The sequence below is a fragment of the Perna viridis genome, chromosome 13 (genome assembly GCF_037379345.1).
Source record: "Perna viridis isolate PV_CMFRI_1.1 ecotype Kerala chromosome 13, ASM3737934v1, whole genome shotgun sequence".
NCBI lineage: Eukaryota > Metazoa > Mollusca > Bivalvia > Mytilida > Mytilidae > Perna > Perna viridis.
The window spans coordinates 19,506,385-19,530,157 of NC_142457.1; the positions used below are offsets into that span (position 1 = coordinate 19,506,385).

General features: G+C 33.8%; 2 protein-coding genes across 2 annotated transcripts; both read left to right on the forward strand.

The window, feature by feature from the left end:
* The first annotated feature begins 1,425 nt into the window (after positions 1–1,425).
* LOC148599852 (snaclec coagulation factor IX/factor X-binding protein subunit B-like) lies at positions 1,426–6,237 on the forward strand. The gene is made up of 5 exons (XM_088558808.1): positions 1,426–1,545; positions 3,883–3,977; positions 4,957–5,038; positions 5,571–5,793; positions 6,170–6,237. The coding sequence occupies exons 1-5, from the start codon at positions 1,509–1,511 to the stop codon at positions 6,204–6,206; spliced, it is 474 nt and encodes a 157-aa protein (XP_088414934.1). The 5' UTR covers positions 1,426–1,508; the 3' UTR covers positions 6,207–6,237.
* Positions 6,238–8,877: 2,640 nt separating this feature from the next.
* Positions 8,878–15,019, forward strand: LOC148599853 (C-type lectin 16-like). Its single transcript, XM_088558807.1, has 6 exons — positions 8,878–8,931; positions 9,503–9,607; positions 12,509–12,603; positions 13,653–13,734; positions 14,298–14,520; positions 14,868–15,019. Exons 2-6 carry the CDS (start codon positions 9,571–9,573, stop codon positions 14,902–14,904), a joined length of 474 nt encoding a protein of 157 aa, XP_088414933.1. The 5' UTR covers positions 8,878–8,931; positions 9,503–9,570; the 3' UTR covers positions 14,905–15,019.
* The last annotated feature ends 8,754 nt before the right edge of the window (positions 15,020–23,773 follow it).

Genomic DNA, 23,773 nt, shown 5'->3' on the forward strand with positions numbered 1-23,773 from the left:
TTTTACGAACCTTTCTTAAAACTAAGACATGTCTTATAATGGTCTTAGGGTGTATCTTAGTCCTTAGTCTGTTTATCAAAGATGTCGTAATAAAGATATCTCTTTATCTTGGTTTTAACTTTAGAACGTAAAATTTGTAGTCATGCGATCATTTAAAGATAAGACGTGGAGTAATATAATTCAAATTATTCCCTAAAGTTGTAGTTTTGTTGGCATTTGTGGTAGTGTTTGATAGCTTCCTGAACAAAACGGCTCCATTTTACTCGAAACCATATCATGGAATTTTATTGTATCGAACCAATTTGTCAAAATAAGTGTAGGCACAACTCAAAAAGTTTGCGAATTAGTTCCGAAATGAAATTCTATGAAGATTTACTAAAATATATGGGACTTGTATTTTCGTTTCCATCTGATAATACATATTAATACTTGTAAAAAAAATACAGTTTATCCACTTTCTAGTTATGTTAACTTAACAAAAAAGAAAAACAATAAAACAATAAAAAAAACATGGATACACTATATCTCATCAACTACATGTACATCACATCCATTTTCTTTCAAAAGAGATGATTTACAAAATGACGCGATGAGACGTAATGAACATCTAAAGACTATCTTTATAACGATTGTAAGATGGCTTGGTTCTTTGTTGTGCAACTTAAGCTTCATCGTATGGTGGTCATACGACTATTCTAGCCAATGTCCTACGGCATATCTTATGACATGTCTAGATCTAATGACATTTATGTTACCTTATATGTGTTGTATCAGTATTCGATTACAATAAGTCACAATTTCGTTTGTTTTTGTTGAGTCCGTGGGTTCGTGTAGAGACTCTAGGTAAGTTAACAAAAGATGGTATCCATTTAGTTGAAAATTGAAATTCGTGGCTAAACCTTACGCCAACGAACCTAGCCTTATATTACTTTCCAAGAAAAAAGTCGACAAGAGAAAATACATTCGTGCGTGATCGAGTTTCAAATAGTAAAGAAAAGGGGCATAACGCGTACGAAAACAAATCTTAAAGGAAAACAAAATATTGAAAATATTTTACAGGTAAAGATATATTTTCATTGTCACAAAGGCCAAAAAAACTAGAGAAAAATTGATCCTGTCCTAAAGTTCATCTGAAGATGTAATTCATATTTAAGAAAATCAGTAATTTGGAACACAGATGACATCAATGTGAACGGGTATACCATATTATTGGTAATTTTCATGGGGTTAGTTGCCGTGTCAAACGTTTTGCTTTGAGTATGAAGATTTTCGTGACCGCGAATGAAGCCAAAATCATTAAAACATATGCGAAATTAGGTATGATAGTACATGGCATACACATTTATTTTCATCTAACCATTTTGTCTGATACTTGACGGTCAAGAGGTCAATTCCTTCACTCCTGACACACGTATGTGCCTTACTTCTGATTAAAATTAGGTCAGATTAGAACATAATGCTGTTGCCTCGTCCAACAAAGGGTTGTCAGATTTTCGTGGTGGAAAGAAATGAAGGTGTTAATATTTCTTTTCGGGATCGTGTTTGGTAAGACATCAACTTTCCTCTGAATAGTTTAAAGTTCATCTTACCTGCAGCAAATTTCAAATAAAATATATATTTGTTTCAAAATTAGTTACATATTTCATTTCTAAGAGAAAAACAAATGGGGAACGTTTAAATCAGGTTTATAAAACTGAAATCATTCATACAAATGTACACTTAGTTCTTTAAATCTTTCGTGCATCTTTTAATGTTTGTTTATCTGTGCGTTTGCTTCCGTGCATTTATACGCATGCCTATAAGAGTTTTATTATCAGTTTTTAAGAATGCTCGGGGGTAACTTTTCCTTTTGTTCGTTCTTCTATTTCTCTCACGTGTTAACGTTAAGAGCATTCGAATTAAACGCACGCATGGATTGTTCATTCATCATGCATTTGATGAGTGTAAAGCATTTTCTTGATATGTTGGAACATCTCAATGCGTAGGAAATTTAGTGGAATATTTTTCGGAAATCTAGCTGCAATTTAAAATGAAATATGGAGCTTATATTAAAAAAATAAATCAAGGACAAAAATTGCCGAATTCTGTTAAACAAGAAGTAGATGTCCGACAGGCCTGAAATCATATCCTACGATATGGGACCCGTATCTGATGTTTGACACCAAATATTATGAATTTGCGATAAGTAGTTGGTCAGAAAAGTGTTACAAAAATAATTTCCCACGCCGCCCGCTCGCCCAATCAACTTTCATCGTACTATAACCCGATTTTCATTATGTGAAATTCAGCCCATTTAGCCAACACCTATTATTTATATTTTAATTTACAAGTCCACAAAAGAAAACAAAATTCTTATTCTAATGCCTTCAATGACTTCCTGTCTTTTTTACAAGGTATGTAAGAAACCATTAGAAATTAACTGAGAATGCTTACAGTTCCATATTGAATTACATGTGTTCTATAATAGGTTACTTTGTGGCTAGTCCGAGACTGCTTTGACTTGCCAGACAAACTGGGGTCGTTGGACATCAGAGCTTCTATAATAAACACGGGGTTTGGTATGAAGGCCGAAATTATATAATTTTAAAAAGAGACAGTTATTTATTGTTGAATGTTCAATGGACAACAATGTTGACATGTTTTTACTCTATGTGAAAGTTGCACTTTTTTGTATTGGTGTAAGATACAAGATTGGTTAAATAGAACGGTAATTGTGTAATTATTCCTGCAAAATGTATTATCTGGGCTAGTTTACATAAAATAATTCAAAACAATATGCGATACAAAAAAAAAAAAAAAAAAAAAAAAAAAAATTCAGAACATTGAATATACCTGGGATGTATGACTTCGTGGAATTCAAAAACATATTTCAAATTAAGATAATCGGACATACGTTATATATCTCTTAAAGTAACTGAAAGTAATTTGAAAAAAAATATTACGAGGGTTTGTGCATGCCATTTTACATTGTTGGTTAGATGGTGAAAAATGTTAAGGTGTCATGGCTCTATCTTATCTCTAGGGTTTTACCATCGTGTATCTGTCGACTTTCATTCGCCAAAGACGATATTGGTACAATATAATGATAATTTATACGTTTGATGTTAATACATACAGTCCTGTTGAAATTAGACTTCACAAATATCCTAAAAGAAAAGTATAGAATATTCATATTACATAAAATTCTCAATGCACAGCACAGTGTAAACACAGTCATATCTCTGATTAAGTCAAAACATGGACACAATGTTCCATAATAATTATGTTTGATGTTCTAAGCTATATTTCGATGTCCATGAATTTGGCACTGTATTTTACGAAGTGAATCTTTAGATCCGACATTATCTGAAAACGTGTTTTTTAAATACATTTGTGAAAGATTACATTATTGCTACATGCAACTGTTAGTACACTTTGATAAAGAGAGTAAACCACATTTGTGTGTAGTATTTTGGGAATTCCAGTTGTTGAAAGCATTTACATTCAATTCAGCTTTTGACTCCTGCAAAAGTTTGAATTTTGACTTCTCAAGAATATAACAAATGCATTTGTTTTCTTTAATCAAAATTGATAATATGTCTCTCTCAATACTTATAAAGCATTCATTGTGATACGAAATGACTGATGTTTTGAGAGATATTCCACAATTTCTACAATTTTTGCACCGATCGTATTTAAAAAGGCGGATCACGGATTTAATTTAGATATAAAGGGGCTTGAATTTAACAAAGCAAAGCTTGCAAATTTTAAGGGTGTTATTGGAGAAAATTTACTAAGGGAAGCCATTTAATTTTTAAAAATTTTCGAAACATAAGATGGAAGCAAAGAGGGAAAAAAAGAGACATTTTAACAGAATAATCACGATTGTTTTATTTCACACAGTTGCAGTTGAGGGCGCATGTCCGACAGATTGGACTGAAAGTTCAGGTTCCTGTTGGTTTGCTAGTAAAACAAAACTGACATGGACGGACGCATCTGTAAGTTTCAAGTTAACAAACAGCTGTCGCTATTGAATTTTAAAAAAGTACCAATCTTATAAGTGATTTTTAAGTCGCGTATACTGTCAGCCACATCTTGCATTCGAAATTTCAGTACATTATATTCGCATATGATTTACATAATTATATATTTATACTCCATGTAATGCTGCATATTTGTGCCGTGTTTACAGCCATAACGTCATAGTTCTAGCTACATACGAGATAAAATGCACATCTTACATATCATACACATGTGTTCTACGTGTGTTTCTTGCTTGTATGTGAACGAGAAGTTTACATGAAATGATCGGTTAGCATTGAACATTACCCAGTTTCTGATTCAGGCACAGGGGCTCGTTACAAGACCTTATAGGCCATATACATTAGTAAGGCCCCAATATCTATGAATATTCATTGCCAGTTGTTTAATCTAGTTCCTGATTTGGTTCCCTGGTCAATATTATAAGCGACCCAAGGATCATTACTACGTACCTCTTTTAAAAAATATCATACAATTGTACATGTCTATGAGTGTTTTTTGCGTGTATGAGAACGGGAAGTTCACATTAAATAATATAATGATCGGTTAGCATTGAATTTATGTAATATTACCCAGTTTCCTATTCACACACAGGGGCTCGTTACAATTGACTACAGATAGGTCATATATATTATCAGGCATATAGCCATTATAGCCATTGCCAGTTGTTTAATCTGGTTCCGTGTAATTGAAAATATCCAGGTCATCACGGTTACGAAAGAGTAAGCAATCATATCATGGAAACCAAGATTTTAACGGAAGTCACCCAATTTTAAAGCATATCGCATTCTTGCCATTTCGGATGTTGACAGTAAGCCCAAAATCAGTGACAGAGAATATCACAAGAGACAATTACTGCTTTTTACGTTTATGCATTCAGAGAAAGCTATATAAATCAATGGTAACGAAAATAATGGTAGCGTATATACATTTTAGGCCTTCTGTGAAGCATTCCATGGCGAACTGGCACAAATCCCAGATCTACAAGTGAAGAATTTTGTTGAGTCCTTTATAGGGCGTAAGTCAAAATATTGTTTTTGTGGAATATCAAGCAACCTCCTATGATCTTATTATTATATAACTACCTAAAACCACACGTCACTTGATTATTCAAGTATCAATTACAATCCAATCGGAACTACTCGGCCATTTCCGCTACACTAAAAAATAACTGAGGTGTTCCGATTGAATTGCAATCATTGGATTCTGACAATGCGGGCACTTCCGGTGGTATCAATGATATATACAAGATCCAATAAAAAAAATAATTATGTTTTATACCCTGCCACACGAAGTGGTGAGGTATTATATGGTTCCTTCTGAAAAGTTGCTAGTCCGTCCGTCCGTCTGTCCGTTCCCGCGCGGCGGTATCCAGATAATAACTTAAGAACAAATGAATGAGGTCGTTTTTAAACTATGCACATTTTAAGTACCATAAAATACAGATTAAATCAAATTTTCAACAATATCCAAAATGAAGTTTTCGAGTCATATATATTTTATATATCTTAAATAAGAGTAAATAACCCAAAAAGTTAATTGGTTTGTAGATTCGCACGGGGACAAATATTGGATCGATGGAACAGACATGCTAAGAGAAGGGCACTGGCTTTGGGCTAATACTAACACAGAAATAGATCTGAACGGCCTCCGCATCCACAGTGTTCAAGACAATAGCAACGACAAAAACTGTCTCTATATCGACAGAGATGATCACAATAGATGGAAATCCGAACAATGTGGTGAACAAGCATACTTTGTTTGCGAGCACGTGTAAGTATATGTACATAGAATACAACCAGGTCTTTGTTTCGTGAAAATAAAAAAAAACTAATATGAGAATTTTCGCGAATCCATCACGAACAACGATTTCGTGCAATATTAAATAGCTTAATGAAACATTTGATTAAAATCCTCAAAAAATTGAGGCTCATCTCTTTTGCATCAATTTTTCACATTGTATGGAACAAGGCCTGTCCGTATTAACTTGCGAAAACAGATGGGGTCTCGTGCACAAACGTTATGTCTTAGAAAAAAAAAAACAAATTCGGTATTCGAAGCCACGTACATATACAAGTTGTATCGTCCAAACATTGTTTATGTGAATACAAACTGTAAACTGTTCTAAATTCATTTCCTTTTCTACCAGGCCCGTTGGTGGTGGCGGCGGCTCAATTCTTGGATAGAATTGATAAAGGAATAAAAATGAAAATTTTGTATATGCATTTTGTAATCGTGCACATAAGGTCTATGTATGACCTAGATCATAGCGCATCAAAATAAAATATGTAAGTGTTGGAACTTTCGACTTCTTACGTCACTCCTACCAACGCAGAATATTCTCAGACACATGGCCATTAACAACAGAATAGCTATCCATATATACATGTACTAGTAATTTTATTTAAAAGTAAAATACACAACATACTGCCGACTTTAACAAGTGTATAGAATAGAAAACGGAAATGGAAAGACGAATCTTGCGATAAACAAAAACAAACATAACCCTTAAAAAACAAACAAAAAACAACCAAACAAACAAGTTAAAAAACAAACAACAACAACAACAACAAAATAAAAGATAAAATAGTTGTATTCGTTGTATAATTTTTTGGCTCTCATTCAAATTTCATTCAAAAAAATACTAAAATATTTGAATAAAAGAATCAAGTATGAGATATTGATGAAGACATATAGTGCTTTACACCAGTATACCCACGTGATCTCCGTCTAGTGCGGCTAGTTCTTGATTGAGTTCCGGAATGGAGAGCCTTGTCCTGTCACTTAGCTGTCACGACTTTCGGAACAAAGAGCCTGGTCCTGTCACTTAGTTGTCACGACTTTCTATCTTAGTATCTGCAATAATATTAAGCAAATTAATATCGTTGATGAAATTAATCTTGTTTACGATTGCATCATCTCATACATTTTGTATTTCAATGGGGGGGTTCCTAAAAACACACATAAGAAATAGCGGACTAGTACAATATGAACAAAAAATTAGCCATGTGTAGAATGAGCTGCAAATGTGAGCTAGATCAATAAAATTTCTCTAAAATGCAAATAAATATCATAAATGATGATAAATAATTGAAAAATCTTAACATAACTATGAAAACATTAAGTGCAAATGGGCAAAATCAAGTTTTTTTTTTCATAAAACCAAGGCTCGGTTTTACCAGGACAATGATAAACATGGCTTTTCCACTTACCTGGTTAATTTCTTTTTATATCTACCAAATTTGTGTATCTCCTTATGATAAATCTAAAATTTACAACTTTCTGAATCGATATATCACAATTCCACGTAAATCTGTCCATTCGAACGCTAGAAATTACATTTTGAAAAACTTTGTGGAAAATCTTAAGTGATAGGGAAATTTTTAACATGGAGGCTACCGGAAGATTGTGCCCCCTAGTCAGTTTGCCCTTAGTTAGAAAGTGTTGAAATATATATAAAAGCAATTTTTTTCACAAAAAAAATGCATAATAGTATATTTAAATGACGTAATAAGCAATTATACAAAGAAAACAAAAAAAAAAAAAAAAATTATTGAGGTTTTCAGATATATACACCCAGGTTTCGGTTTTTCCATGTAGTTTTCGGAAAAGAGACATGTTCTCGGTTATTGGAGGTACGTGTTTAACGTGCGTCAGGTCAACTAGAAAAACATAGTCCTGTTCGCTAAAACAAAATTTATATAGTTTAAAATAAGCAAATAATCCTAGAAATATTGCAATTCAACAAATATTACAAAAGCTTTAATGTTATTATACCTCCATCTCTTATGAAAAATAAAACATCACATGTTAAACTTGTCATGGGAGTGTGGATAATTGAATGATCGGCGGCGGAGAGATATACTAACGTAAACTTTGCAAGTTTGAAAAGGGGGAGGGTAAAGAGAACAGACCGCAAAATATTTAGGCGGTTCCATGTGGCAATATCCCACTTCCGGTTGAATCCCACTTGCCGACGATCTCTAAGTCAAGTTCAGGCTGTAAATAGTCTTCCTTGACAAAAAGCGAAAATATACCGACTGTGTGGAATTTTTTTTCTCAATATAATTCATTAGTACGGTGCATGGGGCCTGTTTTACGAACCTTTCTTAAAACTAAGACATGTCTTATAATGGTCTTAGGGTGTATCTTAGTCCTTAGTCTGTTTATCAAAGATGTCGTAATAAAGATATCTCTTTATCTTGGTTTTAACTTTAGAACCTAAAATTTGTAGTCATGCGATCATTTAAAGATAAGACGTGGAGTAATATAATTCAAATTATTCCCTAAAGTTGTAGTTTTGTTGGCATTTGTGGTAGTGTTTGATAGCTTCCTGAACAAAACGGCTCCATTGTACTCGAAACCATATCATGGAATTTTATTGTATCGAACCAATTTGTCAAAATAAGTGTAGGCACAGCTCAAAAAGTTTGCGAATTAGTTCCGAAATGAAATTCTATGAAGATTTACTAAAATATATAGGACTTGTATTTTCGTTTCCATCTGATAATACATATTAATACTTGTAAAAAATACAGTTGATCCACTTTCTTGTTATATTAACTTAACAAAAAAAAACAAAACAAAAACATGGATACACCATATCTCATCAACTGCATGTACATCACATCCATTTTCTTTTTACAAAATGACGCGATGAGACGTAATGAACATCTAAAGACTATCTTTATAACGATTGTAAGATGGCTTTGTTCTTTGTTGTGCAACTTAAGCTTCATCGTAAGTTGGTCATACGACTATTCTAGCCAATGTCCTATGGCATTTCTTATGACATGTCTAGATCTCATGACATCTATGTTACCTTATATGTGTTGTATCAGTATTCGAGATAAGTCACAATTTCATTTGTACGCAGAGTTTTGAGTCCGTGGGTTCGTGTAGAGACTCTAGGTAAGTTAACAAAAGATGGTATCCATTTAGTTGAAAATTGAAATTCGTGGATTAACCTTACGCCAAAGTTAGTGGCCAACAAACCTAGACTTATATTTCTTTCCAAAAAAAAAAAAAAAAACGTCGACAAGAGAAAATACATTCGTGCGTGATCGAGTTTCAAATAGTAAAGAAATGTGACATAACGCGTACGAAAACAAATCTTAAAGGAAAACAAAATATTGAAGATATTTTTACAGGTAAAGATATATTTTCTTTATCACAAAGGCCAAAAAAAAATGTAATTCATATTTAAGAAAATAAGTAATTTGGAACACAGATGACATCAATGTGAACGGATATACCATATTATTGGTAATTTTCATGGGGTTAGTTGCCGGGTCAAACGTTTTGCTTTGAGTATGAAGATTTTCGTGACCGCGAATGAAGCCAAAATCATTAAAACATGTGCGAAATTAGGTATGATAGTACATTTATTTTCATCTAACCATTTTGTCTGATACTTGACGGTCAAAATGTCAATTCCTTCACTCCTGACACACGTATGCGCCTTACTTCTGATTAAAATTAGGTCAGATTAGAACATAAAGCTGTTGCCTCGTCCAACAAAGAGTTGTCAGATTTTCGTGGTGGAAAGAAATGAAGGTGTTAATATTTCTTTTCGGGATCGTGTTTGGTAAGACATCAACTTTCCTCTGAATAGCTTAAAGTTTATCTTACATGCAGCAAATTTCAAATAAAATATATATTTGTTTCAAAATTAGGCACATATTTCATTTCTAAGAGAAAAACAAATGGGGAACGTTTAAATCAGGTGTGTAAAACTGAAATCATTCATCGAAACGTACATTTTGTTCTATAAATCTTTCGTGCATCTTTTAATGTTTGTTTATCTGTTTTAAGAATGCTCGCAGGTAACTTTTCCTTTTTGTTCGTTCTTCTATTTCTCTCACGTGTTAACGTTAAGAGCATTCGAGTTAAAGGCACGCATGGATTGTTCATTCATCATGCATTTGATGAGTCTAAAGCATATTTCTAGATATGTTGGAACGTCTTTAAATTAAGTGGAATATTTTTCGGAAATCTAACTGCAATTTAAAATGAGATATGGAGCTTATATTTAAAAAATAAATCAAGGACAAAAATTGCCGAATTCTGTTAAACAAGAAGTAGATGTCCGACAGGCCTGAAATCATATCCTACGATGAAATTCAGCCCCAAAAAATTGCTTCATTTGGCCAACGCTTATTATTTATATTTTAATTTACAAGTTCACAAAAGAAAGGAATTTCTTATTCTAATGACTTCTTGTCTTTTTTACAAGGTATATAAGAAACCATTAGAAATTAACTGAGTGTCAATCTCTTATAAGAAGGCTAACAGTTCCATATTGAATTATATCTGATCTATAGTAGGTTACAATGTGGCTAGTCCGAGACTGCTTTGACTTGCCAGACAAGCTGGGGTCGTTGGACATCAGAGCTTGTATAATAAACACGGGATTTGGTTTGAAGGCCGAAATTATGTAATTTTAAATACAGACAGTTATTTATTGTTGAATGTTCAATGGACAAAAATGTTGATATGTTTTTACTGTATGTGAAAGTTGCACTTTTTTTTTGTATTGGTGTAAGATGCAAGATTGGTTAAATATAAAGGTAATTTTATAGTTATTTTTGCAAAATGTATTATCTGGGCTAGTTTACATAAAATAATTAAAAACAATACAAAATACAAAAAACTCCAGAACATTGAATATACCTGGGATGTATGACTTCGTGGAATTCAAAGCGTAATCAAGGGAACCAAGGTTATAGCGGTAATCAAAAGAATGTAATCCAGGGACAAAGACCAGACATGTAAAACAGACATACACAACAAAGAACATAGAGTAACTAAAATCATACATACAAAGTAACAAAAGTAAATGAGCAACTCGGACTCCACTAAAAACTGAGAGCATGGACCAGGTGCACCGGTGGGGTAAGCGTCTTCTGCTTTTCTAGAAACACCCGCCGAGTTGCTCATAAAAAGTCAAGTCCGGGGTAGACAAACGAGGAAAGGAAAACTATGACCCGTTGAACAAATCAGTTTTAATGGTGCTGATGGATACACCATAACGATCCACGAGTTCATGATGACGACCATAAAACTTCTGTTGTGATGACTTCAATCTTGTAGCAACATAACCCTGTTCCAGAAGCCTATTTGTTAGAGTTCTAGGGCGATACAAAAAGTCTGCGTAGTTTCGGCAAGCTCTGGCATAACGTATGAGTTGTGATATGAACACTCCATACGCAGGAACCGAAGGGATGTTGCCACAGATGAAATGAAAGTTGACATTTCTGAATGAAAAGTCATCACGTTTGTCGTAAAGTTTGGTCAAGTGTAGGTCAAGATATGAGACTGACTTCACAAAAACATCTTTCAAATTAAGATAAATCGGACAAACGTTATATATCTCTTTATTGATATAACTATTGAACTTAAGTTTCGAGTACCATCCCACGCGAAACCGGCGTATGAATAGTTTAGTTTCAAGAACAAGAATGAAATTTAAGTATAATTGAAAAAAAAACAAAAACAAAAACAAACAAACAAAAAATAAACTGAAAGTAATTTGAAAAACAAAAAATTACGAGGGTTTGTGCATGCCATTTTACACTGTTGGTTAGATGGTGAAAAATGTCAAGGTGTCATGGCTCTATTTTATCTCTAGTGTTTTACCATCGTGTATCTGTCGACTTTCATTCGCCACAGACGATATTGGTACAATATAATAATAAATTATACGTTTGATGTTAATACATACAGTCCTGTTGAATTTAGACTTTAACTTTAGAAATGTCCTGAAAGATAAGTATAGAATATTCATATTACATAAAATGCTCAATGCACAGCACAATGTAAACACAAAGTCATATCTCTGATAAAGTCAAAACATGGACACAACGTTCCATAATAATTATGTTTGATGTTCTAAGCTATAATTCGATGTCCTTGAATTTGGCACTGTATTTTACGAAGTGAATCGTCAGATCCGACATTATCTGAAAACGTGTTCTCTAAATACATTTGTGAAAGATTACATTATTGCTACATGTAACTGTTAGTACACTTTGATAAAGAGAATAAACCACATTTGTGTGTAGTATTTCGGGAATTCCAGTTGTTGAAAGCATTTACATTCAATTCAGCTTCTGACTCCTGAATTTTTGAAAGTTTGAATTTTGACTTTTCAAGAATATAACAAATGCATTTGTTTTCTTTAATCAAAATTGAAAATATGTCTCTCTCAATACTTATAAAGCATTCCTTGTGATACGAAATGACGAATTTTTGAGAGATATTCCACAATTTCCACAATGCACCGATCGTAGGATCACGGAATTAATTTCGATTTAAAGGGGCTTGAATTCAGCAAAGCAAAGCTTGCAAATTTTAAGGGTGTTATTGGAGAAAATTTACCAAGGGAAGCCATTTAATTTTTAAAAATTTTCAAAACATAAGATAGAAGCAAAGAGGGAAAAAAAGAGACATTTTAACAGAAAAATCACGAATGTTTTATTTCACACAGTTGCAGTTGAGGGCGCATGTCCGACAGATTGGACTGAAAGTTCAGGTTCCTGTTGGTTTGCTAGTAAAACAAAACTGAAATGGACGGACGCATCTGTAAGTTTCAAATTAACAAACAACTGTCGCTATTGAATTTTAAAAAAAGTACCAATCTTATAAGTGATTTTTAAGTCGCGTATACTGTTAGCGACATATTGCATTCGAAATTTCAGTACATTATATTCGCATATGATTTACATAATTATATATTTATACTCCATGTAATGCTGCATATTTGTGCCGTGTTTACAGCCATAACGTCATAGTTCTAGCTTCATGTGAGATAAAATGCACATCTTAAATATCATACATATGTGTTCTACGTGTGTTTCTTGCTTGTATGTGAACGAGAAGTTTACATGAAATGATCGGTTAGCATTGAACATTACCTAGTTTCCGATTCAGGCACAGGGGCTCGTTACAAGACCTTATAGGCCATATACATTAGTAAGGCCCCAATATTTATGAATATTCATTGCCAGTTGTTTAATCTAGTTCCTGATCTGGTTCCCTGGTCAATATTATAAGCGACCCAAGGATCATTACTACGTACCTCTTTTAAAAAAAAATCATACATTTGTACATGTCTATGTGTGTTTTTTGCTTGTATGAGAACGGGAAGTTCACATTAAATAATATAATGATCGGTTAGCATTGAATTTATGTAATATTACCCAGTTTCCGATTCACACACAGGGGCTCGTTACAATTGACTACATATAGGTCATATATGTTATCAGGCATATAGTCATTATAGCCATTGCCAGTTGTTTAATCTGGTTCCGTGTTATTGAAAACATCCAGGTCATCACGGTTACGGAAGAGTAAGCAATCATATCATGGAAACCACGATTTTAACGGAAGTCACCCGATTTTAGAGCACATCGCATTCTTGCCATTTTGGAGGTTGAAAGTAAGCCAAAATCAGTGACAGAGAATATCACAAGAGACAATTACTGCTTTTTACGTTTATGCAATACTGAAATATGACAGGAGTTTTAAGAGCTTTGAAGTAGCGAATGAACACGTGTGCTGGAAAAATACATTCAGAGAAAGCTATATAAATCAATGGTAACGTAAATAATCGTAACGTATAAACATTTTAGGCCTTCTGTGAAGCATTCCATGGCGAACTGGCACAAATCCCAGATCTACAAGTGAAGAATTTTGTTGAGTCCTTTATAAGGCGTAAGTCAAAATATTGTTTTTGTGGAATATCAAGCAACCTCCTATGATCTTATAATTATATAACTACCTAAAACCACACGTCACTTGATTATTCAAGTATCAGTTGCAATCCAATCGGAACTACCCGGCCATTTCCGCTACACTAAAAAATAACTAGAAGGGCTGAGGTGTTCCGATTGAATTGCAATCATTGGATTCTGACAATGCGGGCACTTCCGGTGGTATCAATGATATATATACAAGATCCAAAAAAAAAAAATTAAAAAAAAATGCTTTTATACCCTGCCACACGAAGTGGCGAGGTATTATATGGGTTCCTTCTGAAAAGTTGCTAGTCCGTCCGTCCGTCCGTCCGTCCGTCTGTCCGTTCCCGCGCGGCGGTCTCCAGATAATAACTTAAGAACAAATGAATGAGGTCGTTTTTAAACTGTGCACATTTTAAGTACCATAAAATACAGATTAAATCAAATTTTCAACAATATCCAAAATGAAGTTTTCGAGTAATACATATTTTATATATCTTAAATAAGGGTAAATAACCCAAAAAGTTAATTGGTTTATAGATTCGCACGGGGACAAATATTGGATCGATGGAACAGACATGCTAAGAGAAGGACACTGGCTTTGGGCTAATACTAACACAGAAATAGATCTGAACGGCCTCGGCATCCACAGTGTTCAAGACAATAGCAACGACAAAAACTGTCTCTATATCGACAGAGATGATCACAATAGATGGAAATCCGAACAATGTGGTGAAGGAGCATACTTTGTTTGCGAGCACGTGTAAGTACATGTACATGGAATACAACCAGGTCTATGTTTCGTGAAAATCAAAAAGAACCAATATGAGAATTTTCGCGAATCCATCATCAACAACAATTTCGTGCAATATTAGATAGCTTAATGAAACATTTGATTAAAATCCTCAAAATTTTTTTACGTTGTATGCAACAAGGCCTGTCCGTATTAACTTGCGAAAACAGATGGGTTCTCGTGCACAAACGTTATCTCTTAAAAACAAAACAAATTCGGTATTCGAAGCCACGTACATATACAAGCTGTATCGTCCAAACATTGTTTATGTGAATACAAACTATAAACTGTTCTAAATTCATTTCCTTTTCTTCCAGGCCCGTTGGTGGTGGCGGCGGCTCAATTCTTGGATAGAATTGATAAAGGAATATAAAATGAAAATTTTGTATATGCATTTTGTAATCGTGCACATAAGGTCTATGAATGATCTAGATCATAGCGCATCAAAATAAAATATGTAAGTGTTGAAGCTTTCGACTTCTTACGTCACTCCTACCAAGGCCGAATATTCTCAGACACATGCCCATTAACAACAGAACAGCTATCCATATATACATGTACTAGTAATTTTATTTAAAAATAAAATACACAAAATACTGTCGACTTTAACAAGTGTATAGAATAGAAAACGGAAATGGAAAGACGAATCTTGTGATAAAACAAAAACAAACAAAAAATAACCTTAAAAAACAAACAAAAAACAACCAAACAAACAAGTTAAACAACAAACAACAACAACAAAATAAAAGATAAAATAGTTGCATTCGTTGTATAATCTTTTGGCTCTCATTCAAATTTCATTTAAAAAAAATACTAAAATATTTGAATAAAAGAATCAAGTATGCGATATTGATGAAGACATATAGTGTTTTACACCAGTATATCCACGTGATCTCTGTCTAGTGCGGCTAGTTCTTGATTGAGTTCCGGAATAGAGAGCCTTGTCCTGTCACTTAGCTGTCACGACTTTCGGAACAGAGAGCCTTGTCCTGTCACTTAGCTGTCACGACTTCCGGAACAGAAAGCATAGTCCTGTCACTTAGCTGTCACGACTTTTGGAACAGAAAGCATAGTCCTGACACTTATCTATCACTACTTTCGGAACAGAGAGCATTGTCCTGTCACTTAGCTGTCACGACTTTCGGAACAGAGACCCTTGTCCTGTTACTTAGCCGTCACGACCCAAGCAGAGTATCCCCGCGACAGCACATGCAATAGGGTTCAGTATCAGAAGAGTGGCCTGGATTTTAGGGTGCACTGATATGTTTATCAGTATGTGGATATTTCGTGACTCTAGCTTGTTTATATTCTATACTGTCATGTGAATAACCTGAAAATCAAGTCTACTCGTGCATCACATAGGCTGCGTCTATTTAAAATTATGAAAAAAACTAGTCCCATTAGAATCGAAATAAATCATGTAAACTCTATTTATCATTTTTATCATTGTTTTACCACGGGCTGGCCATTAATGTCGCTATTTAATCCCTCGGTAAAACAATGCGACTTAAGTGGTCTTCCCGTTTTTAAACCATGCTATATTAACATGAAGTTTCGGTGAATTATTTCTAAATTTTTGGTTCATGTTCATTTTGTCATCAATTTCATGTTCATCGTCTGAATATAGCTGAAATATTGCTGCTCGGACGTTAAACCCCAACAAACAAACATCTAAATTTTGGAATGCTTTTTTCTACAGCTCAGACAAGCACGTGTTCTGGTATCTCCAAAAAAAGTTTAGAAGGAATTTGTGAAAACAGGAAGATTAAAAAAAACCATTTCTGTTCTATCCCGCCTAGAATTATCACAACTAGATTCATACTCTACTCAATTAAAACTATATGGCACAAGAAATGATACAGAAAAAGAGAAAAACAACATTGATACCACATTGAAAAAGATTTAAGAGTGAACTTTCAGAAACATGCGAAGAAACATTTTGATATATGATATGATAACGCAAACTTGCATGTTAGATGTTAGATGAAAAAGGTTCACGTGGACAAATAATGATATAGAAGGAGAACCAGGATGCAGTTTGAATGGCATCATAAGTCAACAGATAAGAATAAGTGAGGTACATTACTTTTGAAATCAGTGATATGTTTGCATCATATTCAATTTCACCAAAGCCTATCAAGCTTTTATTTGACACAGAATGAAATCAATTCAAGTTACTTTAATGCTTACATGAGATTGATCTGAAATGTTGAATGGAAACGTTCTAGTGATTTGTAAGAGTTGTGTCCCTTACCTTAGGTCTACCTCCTTAATTCTTTTTATTGTTATTAATTGTTTTAATCCTTCAGGGCTATAGAAAATTCTTCATAAAACTGATTAAATGTTTTTGAGTTTACCTGTCCTTATATTCTGATTGTTCAATGGTCTATGTCTTATAACTGTGTCTTCCATTGTCTATGGTCTATTGATTTTCTTATGGTATTCAGTGTTCACTGAAGTGTTTTGCGAGTCTTGAATTCTGATTGGCTTATAAAGCCGTGGTCCCAGTTTAGGGAGAGAGAGACTTGAACAACATAAAAAGTATTGGATGTTTGATATGATCTCAGAGAATGCAATAGGATGAAATATTCCATTATTCATTAGTAATTCAGCTGCAGGTAGCTGTGCATATTGCACACATATGTTAGTAGTGCTGTTAGTAAAGTATTGATTCCACTACAATACATGGTACTACGTTCTAAGATCTTGCAGACCTCTCATAGTCATGCATTGCATTACTGATATTTTGTTTATTTAGTATCATATTTTGTATCAGTAAGTTTATAGTCCTTTTGAATGTTTACTAAGTGTTACGCAAAATGTATGGAACAGGCATTTGTATGAGTGTTAGCATTAGAAGAAATTTAATATTGTTTCAAAAATTGTATTATCATTTTCCTTATGAATTTGAATACACTGTTATTTTTTGATGATATACAATGTAATATATTTTGTATTATGACTGTAATGAAATTAAAGCTCAAGGTATTTACATTTGTATTATTGTTGGCTGAACTTGATATGTGAACATCTAGTTTCCCATTACCGTCGTTGATAATAGTGTCGGTTGATTGAGATGATTTAGATCATTGAGTGTAAAAGTGCTGTCGATGCATTTTTGAGCAACTCGTTTCCACGAATTGGTGAGTTTGTATAGTAATGTTGAATATTGAGATAGGGTTATCTACGCTGAGTGCAAATTGTGTATTTGATACTTGTTGGAATAACAGTGGAAGCAATTCCTTTATTAAAACAATTGTATAGCAGGATTTATTATTCTATGCGGTTCCAGTAAATACCTTCTACGTATACGCTCTAGCACGTGTCTTCCTATTGAACTGCGTTTTTTTTTCATATGAATTAAATCGTGCCAACATACGTACATGTACCAATCGTATAGATCGTGTATTGACCAAATTTGCACTTCGAGAAGTTACTAATATTATCTTACAAACAATTGAATACAGTTTAAATAAACCTTTCATATTTAGGCTTTGAGAAGGCTTCTGAGACATATACCATTAAGTGTCAGTCTTAGTAAGAATCAGGCAGTGGATGAAACGTAGTATAAAAAAACGCATAATTTTGATAGTGTAATTTAACTATTTGCACGATCAGAATCCAGGGAAAAAATAAAGATTTCCCATATCATGTTGCTGCATTGAGGTATAATTTCATTGTAATGCACTACAAATGAACATAAAAAGGGTAGATAGCTCTGTCAAAAACCTAATTTTTCTAACATTCTATTGAAAAATAATTTACGAACAAATCCGAGATGCAGAGGTCAAATAATGGTCTTTTCAAATTCAGAAAGCATCCTTGAGGGAAATTATTTTGTCAGATATGTTTTTGATTTTTCTATTTTACTAGATTCTTACAAATACTTATACTTTCCGTATCATTTTGCTGCATTGAGGTATACTTTCATTGAAATACACTGAAAATGAACATTTAAAGGTAGGATACTCTTTCAAAAACTTCGTTTTACTAACATTCCACTGAAAAATTTACCAGGAAATCCAATAATGCAGAGATCATTTTTTTCAAATAGAAAAAGCATCCTTGATTGAAATCGTATTGTCAGATCGGTGGGGTTTTGACATAATTCTGATATTTTTTTCCATTTTGCCTGATTCTTACAAATACTTACACTTAAACATCATCAAACTCTACGTATACACATTATTTCCATCAATTGATTGACGTGTCAATTGCATGTGATTAATCGTCAGAATCTCAAAAGTCATTTTCATTTGTCCACTGGTGTATCCCTTTCTTCTGCTGTTTGTGATAGTAACAGAATGAGGAGGCAGTATAATGCAGTAACGACACAGTTCATTCAGTGGTGGATCCAAAACGGGATTGCAGGAGATTTGCAATCCCCACTTTTTATTGGAAAATTTGTCATTTTCATGTGAAAAATTGCAATAAAAAAAGGCAGATAATGTCTTGGCATCCCCTTTTTCTGAGGTACCTCGACTGGCACCCCTCCTTTTCAAAGTGTCTGAATCCAGCCCTGTCCATTCCAGTATTTAAAAAATGCAAGAAAGGGAAATAGAATGATATTCTCTTTTACTATGAAAATACTTTTTAGTAAGAGAAGGCTCTACTCTCAACTTGGAAAAATTTTCTAAATCCGCATTTTATCTCGTCAAAAATGTGTCATGTAACCGTCATTGGTTATTCATCGAATACCTGGTTTTACTTAGACGTTTTATGATATATTTCAGTAGATTCTGTTCGACTCTAGGTATACACATTATTTCCATCAATTGCTTGACGTGTCAATTGCATGTGATTAATCGTCAGAATCTCAAAAGTCATTTTCATTTGTCCACTGGTGTATCCCTTTTTTCTGCTGTTTGTGATAGTAACAGAATGAGGACGTTGTTGTGTTTTAATTGATACTTTTGTTTGAGCAAACAATGTGTGCTTATCAGCTGCATGCTTTTTGAATTTTTAACCAGCTTACAGAAAAAGCGAGTTCCATTTTGAGGTAGATACAGCTTTTTGTCTTTTGTTCTATTTGTTGAAGTGTTTGTATTCTGTATTGATCACAAGAGTTAAATTCGAATTCAACAGATCTTTATAGTTCGTTTGTTGTATTGTAGTATTTTCCCACCACTGTCCCAGGTCAGGGCTCACAAACATGTTAAACCCCACCACATACTTATTGTGCCAGTCCCAAGCCAGAAACCTGTAGTCCAATGGATGTCAGTCCCAAGCCAGGAACCTGTAGTCCATTGGATGTCAGTCCCAAGCCTGGAACCTGTAGTCCAATGGATGTCAGTCCCAAGCCAGAAAACTGTAGTCAAGTGGTTGTCGTTGTTTATTGATTGGTTTTACGTTTTGTTTTTCTCTTGAGTAGTTTTTCGTCTTTAATCAATAATTTCACTTCATTTATTTGATGCCTTTTACAGCTTGCCTTATGGTATGGGTTTTGCGATGTCACGATGACGACCATAAAACTTCTGTAGTGATGACTTCAATCTTGTAGCAACATAACCCTGTTCCAGAAGCCTATTTGCTAGAGTTCTAGCGCGATACAAAAAGTCTGCGTAGTTTCGGCAAGCTCTGGCATAACGTATGAGTTGTGATATGAACACTCCATACGCAGGAGCTGAAGGGATGTTGCCACAGATGAAATGAAAGTTGACAATTCTGAATGAAAAGTCGTCACGTTTGTCGTAAAGTTTGGTCAATAGTTTGCCTTTACCATCGATTTCTAAGTGTAGGTCAAGATATGAGGTTGACTTCACAGTGTCTGTAGTATCCTTTATCTCAAGTTCTTTTGGGTAGATGCGGTGTATCAAATCCCCGAAATTAGGATTGTTTAAAGATTGTTCAAAGTCGTTAATTGTCAAATATTTACTATCATTCTAATACAAGCAACAAATACGCATGGACATGTGTATGATATGTTTTAAAAAGATACGTTTTAGCGGTCTTTGAGTCTCTTATGATATTAACCAGGGCACCAGTTTAGAAACCAGATTAAACATCTGGCAATGAATATTCATAAATATCGGGGCGTGCTAATGTATATGACCTATATAGTCTTGTTACGAGCCTCGGTACCTGAATAGGAAAACAGGTAATGTTTAAAGTAACCGATCATTTCATGTAACTTCCCGTTTTCGTACAAGCAAGAAACACACACAGAACACTATGTGTATGATACTTAAGAGGTACATTTTTATCTCGTATTAAGCTAGAACTATGACGCTTTGGCTGTAAACACGGCGAAGATCTGCAGCATTACGTGGAGTATAAATACAATGTATATAATCATGCAAATCATATGCGAATATTAAGTACTGAAATTACGAGTGCAAGAAATCGCTGACAATAATATCGACTTAAAAATGGGAAGCAACTGGGTCATTTCCTCAAAAACTTCCGTTATATAAATCCTTGTTTTGCACATGGCAGAACCATGGTGCTGGACTTGATTTTCTGATCGATATCTTTGGTTTTGAGTACTTCTTGTATGTATAATACATTTTTAATTAATATTTTTCTTTATATTTGATTTTAATGCTGCTGATGAAGGAAATTGGCAATACTAATACGATTGGTATTTTTATGTTGTGTTCTCGCAAACCAAACTTGGCACAAAAACAGGTCACCATTTGGAGGTGTACATGCACATACTGAAAATTCAATTGTTTAAAGACAAAAAAGAATCATAAGAATAGGGATCTGATATTTAGTTTAAAAATTAAAAAAATTTCGGTCGGCCATATTGAAATAAAAAAAATGGCTGTGTAAATGCACTTCGTCGCTTGAGATTAGTTCTTGATAAATTTACACTCGAAAAAAAGGTATTTCTCGTACGTAAGACCACGAAAGGAAGATGGCGACGTCATTTGGGACAACAATATAGAATATTTGTCTAAAAAAGCCGAGAGTGTGCAAATTGAGGCCATGCGAATAGTAATGGGTGGGACTAAACTAATTTCTGTAACAAAATTATACCTTGAGACAGGGTGTGAAAAGCTCGCAGATCGTAGAAAGAATCATAAACTTATGATTTATAAAATGGTACGTAAGAATGCTCCTGACTATCTTTGTAACCTGATACCAAACGCGGTTTCGGACTTGCATCATCATTTTACTCGACATTCAAACAACGTGGCCGAAATACGTACGAGAACCAATATCTATTCTGGTTACTTTTTACCTTCAAGTGTCAAATTATGGAACAACTTGCCTCTTGACATTCGTAAAAACGTTCAAGAACTATTTGAAAGTTCAGAATGTAAAATGCCCAACATATTTCTATATCGGCAGTAGAATCGGTCAGGTGCTCCATACACGATTACATGTGGATAGTAGTTCTTTGAATGCTCATTTATTTGTGCGAAATCTTGTCGATAACCCATATTGTAAATGCGGTCAATCTGAAACGGCAGCCCATTATCTTCTTCTCTGTAATAAGTATCCAGCCATTCGCCAGACACACATATTGTCGTTAGATTTATCAATCCCGTTAACTCCCAAAATTTTGCTTCATGGATCAGATGCTCTAACTTTAGCACAAAACATACATATATTTACAAATGTGCAAAAGTATATAGTAGACAGTAAACGGTTTGTGAACACCTGACTACAATCAATTACCTATTAATGCATTTCACCCCTTTTTTTTCTAAATGCCTTATTTTCTTCTCGCCACATATTATATCCTTCAACATGTGAGCGTGCGATATTCTAACATATGTGCTAACCAAATTGTCGTTTTTATTAGGAGACGGACTTTGTATAAGCTATGCTTGTTTCCGAATCCTTGTCTTATTACTATTTAAGAATTGGCAATAATAAAAATTTTTCAATAGACAAAATTTTTATCATAGCCAATTCTTATAAATTAATTTAAAAAAAAAATTTTTATCTTTAAACACGAGAAAAGTAGCTCTGAATTTAACTGAATAAGGGCGTGTCAATATTTTTTTATCCATTGATATAACAAAATTATTTTAACCAATCAGATTACAGTATTTATCTCAAATTAATTTATTATGTTTTGTAATGTGTTGTAATCAAACTACTTCTGAATATTATTTAAACTAAAAAAAAATGGCCGCTTTTCCTAGATGGCCGCCGATCGAAAATTTGATTTTTTTAAATCGACATTAACTGGGACAACGTATATATATCTACCTCCGTTTGTTACAAAATCTACCTACCATATTAACCTATCCATACATGTACATGACGTTATTGGCACGCATGATGAGTTTGACGTTCCAATTGTAAACTTCCCCTGAGGGGTATTAACTTTTCAGCTGTTCCGTTACCGTTGTGTTTATGGTATGTACACGGACTCCGTAAGAGCGATGACACTATCAAACAAGCTTTGAACACAAATGTATGTAGTCTTTAATGTTATCATCACCAAAGGTTTATTGTTATCATTGCAATTTAACATATATTAATAATAATTTCTCACAGATGAGAAAAAAATATCTCGTTAGATTTTATTTGTTACCAGATTGACAACCCACCGAACTGGATTGATTGCTGGAATTTGGGATGGATGCGGCTGGAGGAACAGGGTACATTTGTGTATGCTTACCTTTCTGAGGCACTTGATGTAACTCAAGGTTACTTATTGTAAGTGCTTTAGTTTTTGGATACCACCTTGTCTTTTCTAATTTTCAGTTTAAACAAATAATTTCATTTTATCATGCATGTTGTCTTTGGTGTGTGTGTGTCTATGGTCTTTGTTTCCTGCTTTGACCATGTCTTTCGACTCTAAATTCTGATGTATCTGATTTGTCCTTCTGTTTTTTTATGCATTGGTATGTCTCTTGTCAATATTCAGAATAAGCATTAGGAGAGTTCTTTGTGATGTCATCACTTGTGATTTGATTTTGGTAGGAAAAACATTATCAAGTAGCATGGGGCATCATTTTTAAATCATTATAACTTTTTTTCATTTTTTACCATGATTGAAAAATTCTTTTGGTTCATGAAACTGCCAATAAAACTCTTTATATGCATAAAATTTTTAATCAAATATCCAGTGAAACTGTTGATTGTTTATTTAGTTATTTGCCAACCAATTTGGCACTTAGTGAATATAACATCAATAATGAGATTATGCAGTTTCAGAAAAAAAACTTAATTTTGGTCCTTAATTAATTGTTAGAGTTACATGTATATCCCCGTAAATCAATCAAAACTTTTTTTAGTGGTATGGTTTCTTTTAATTCAA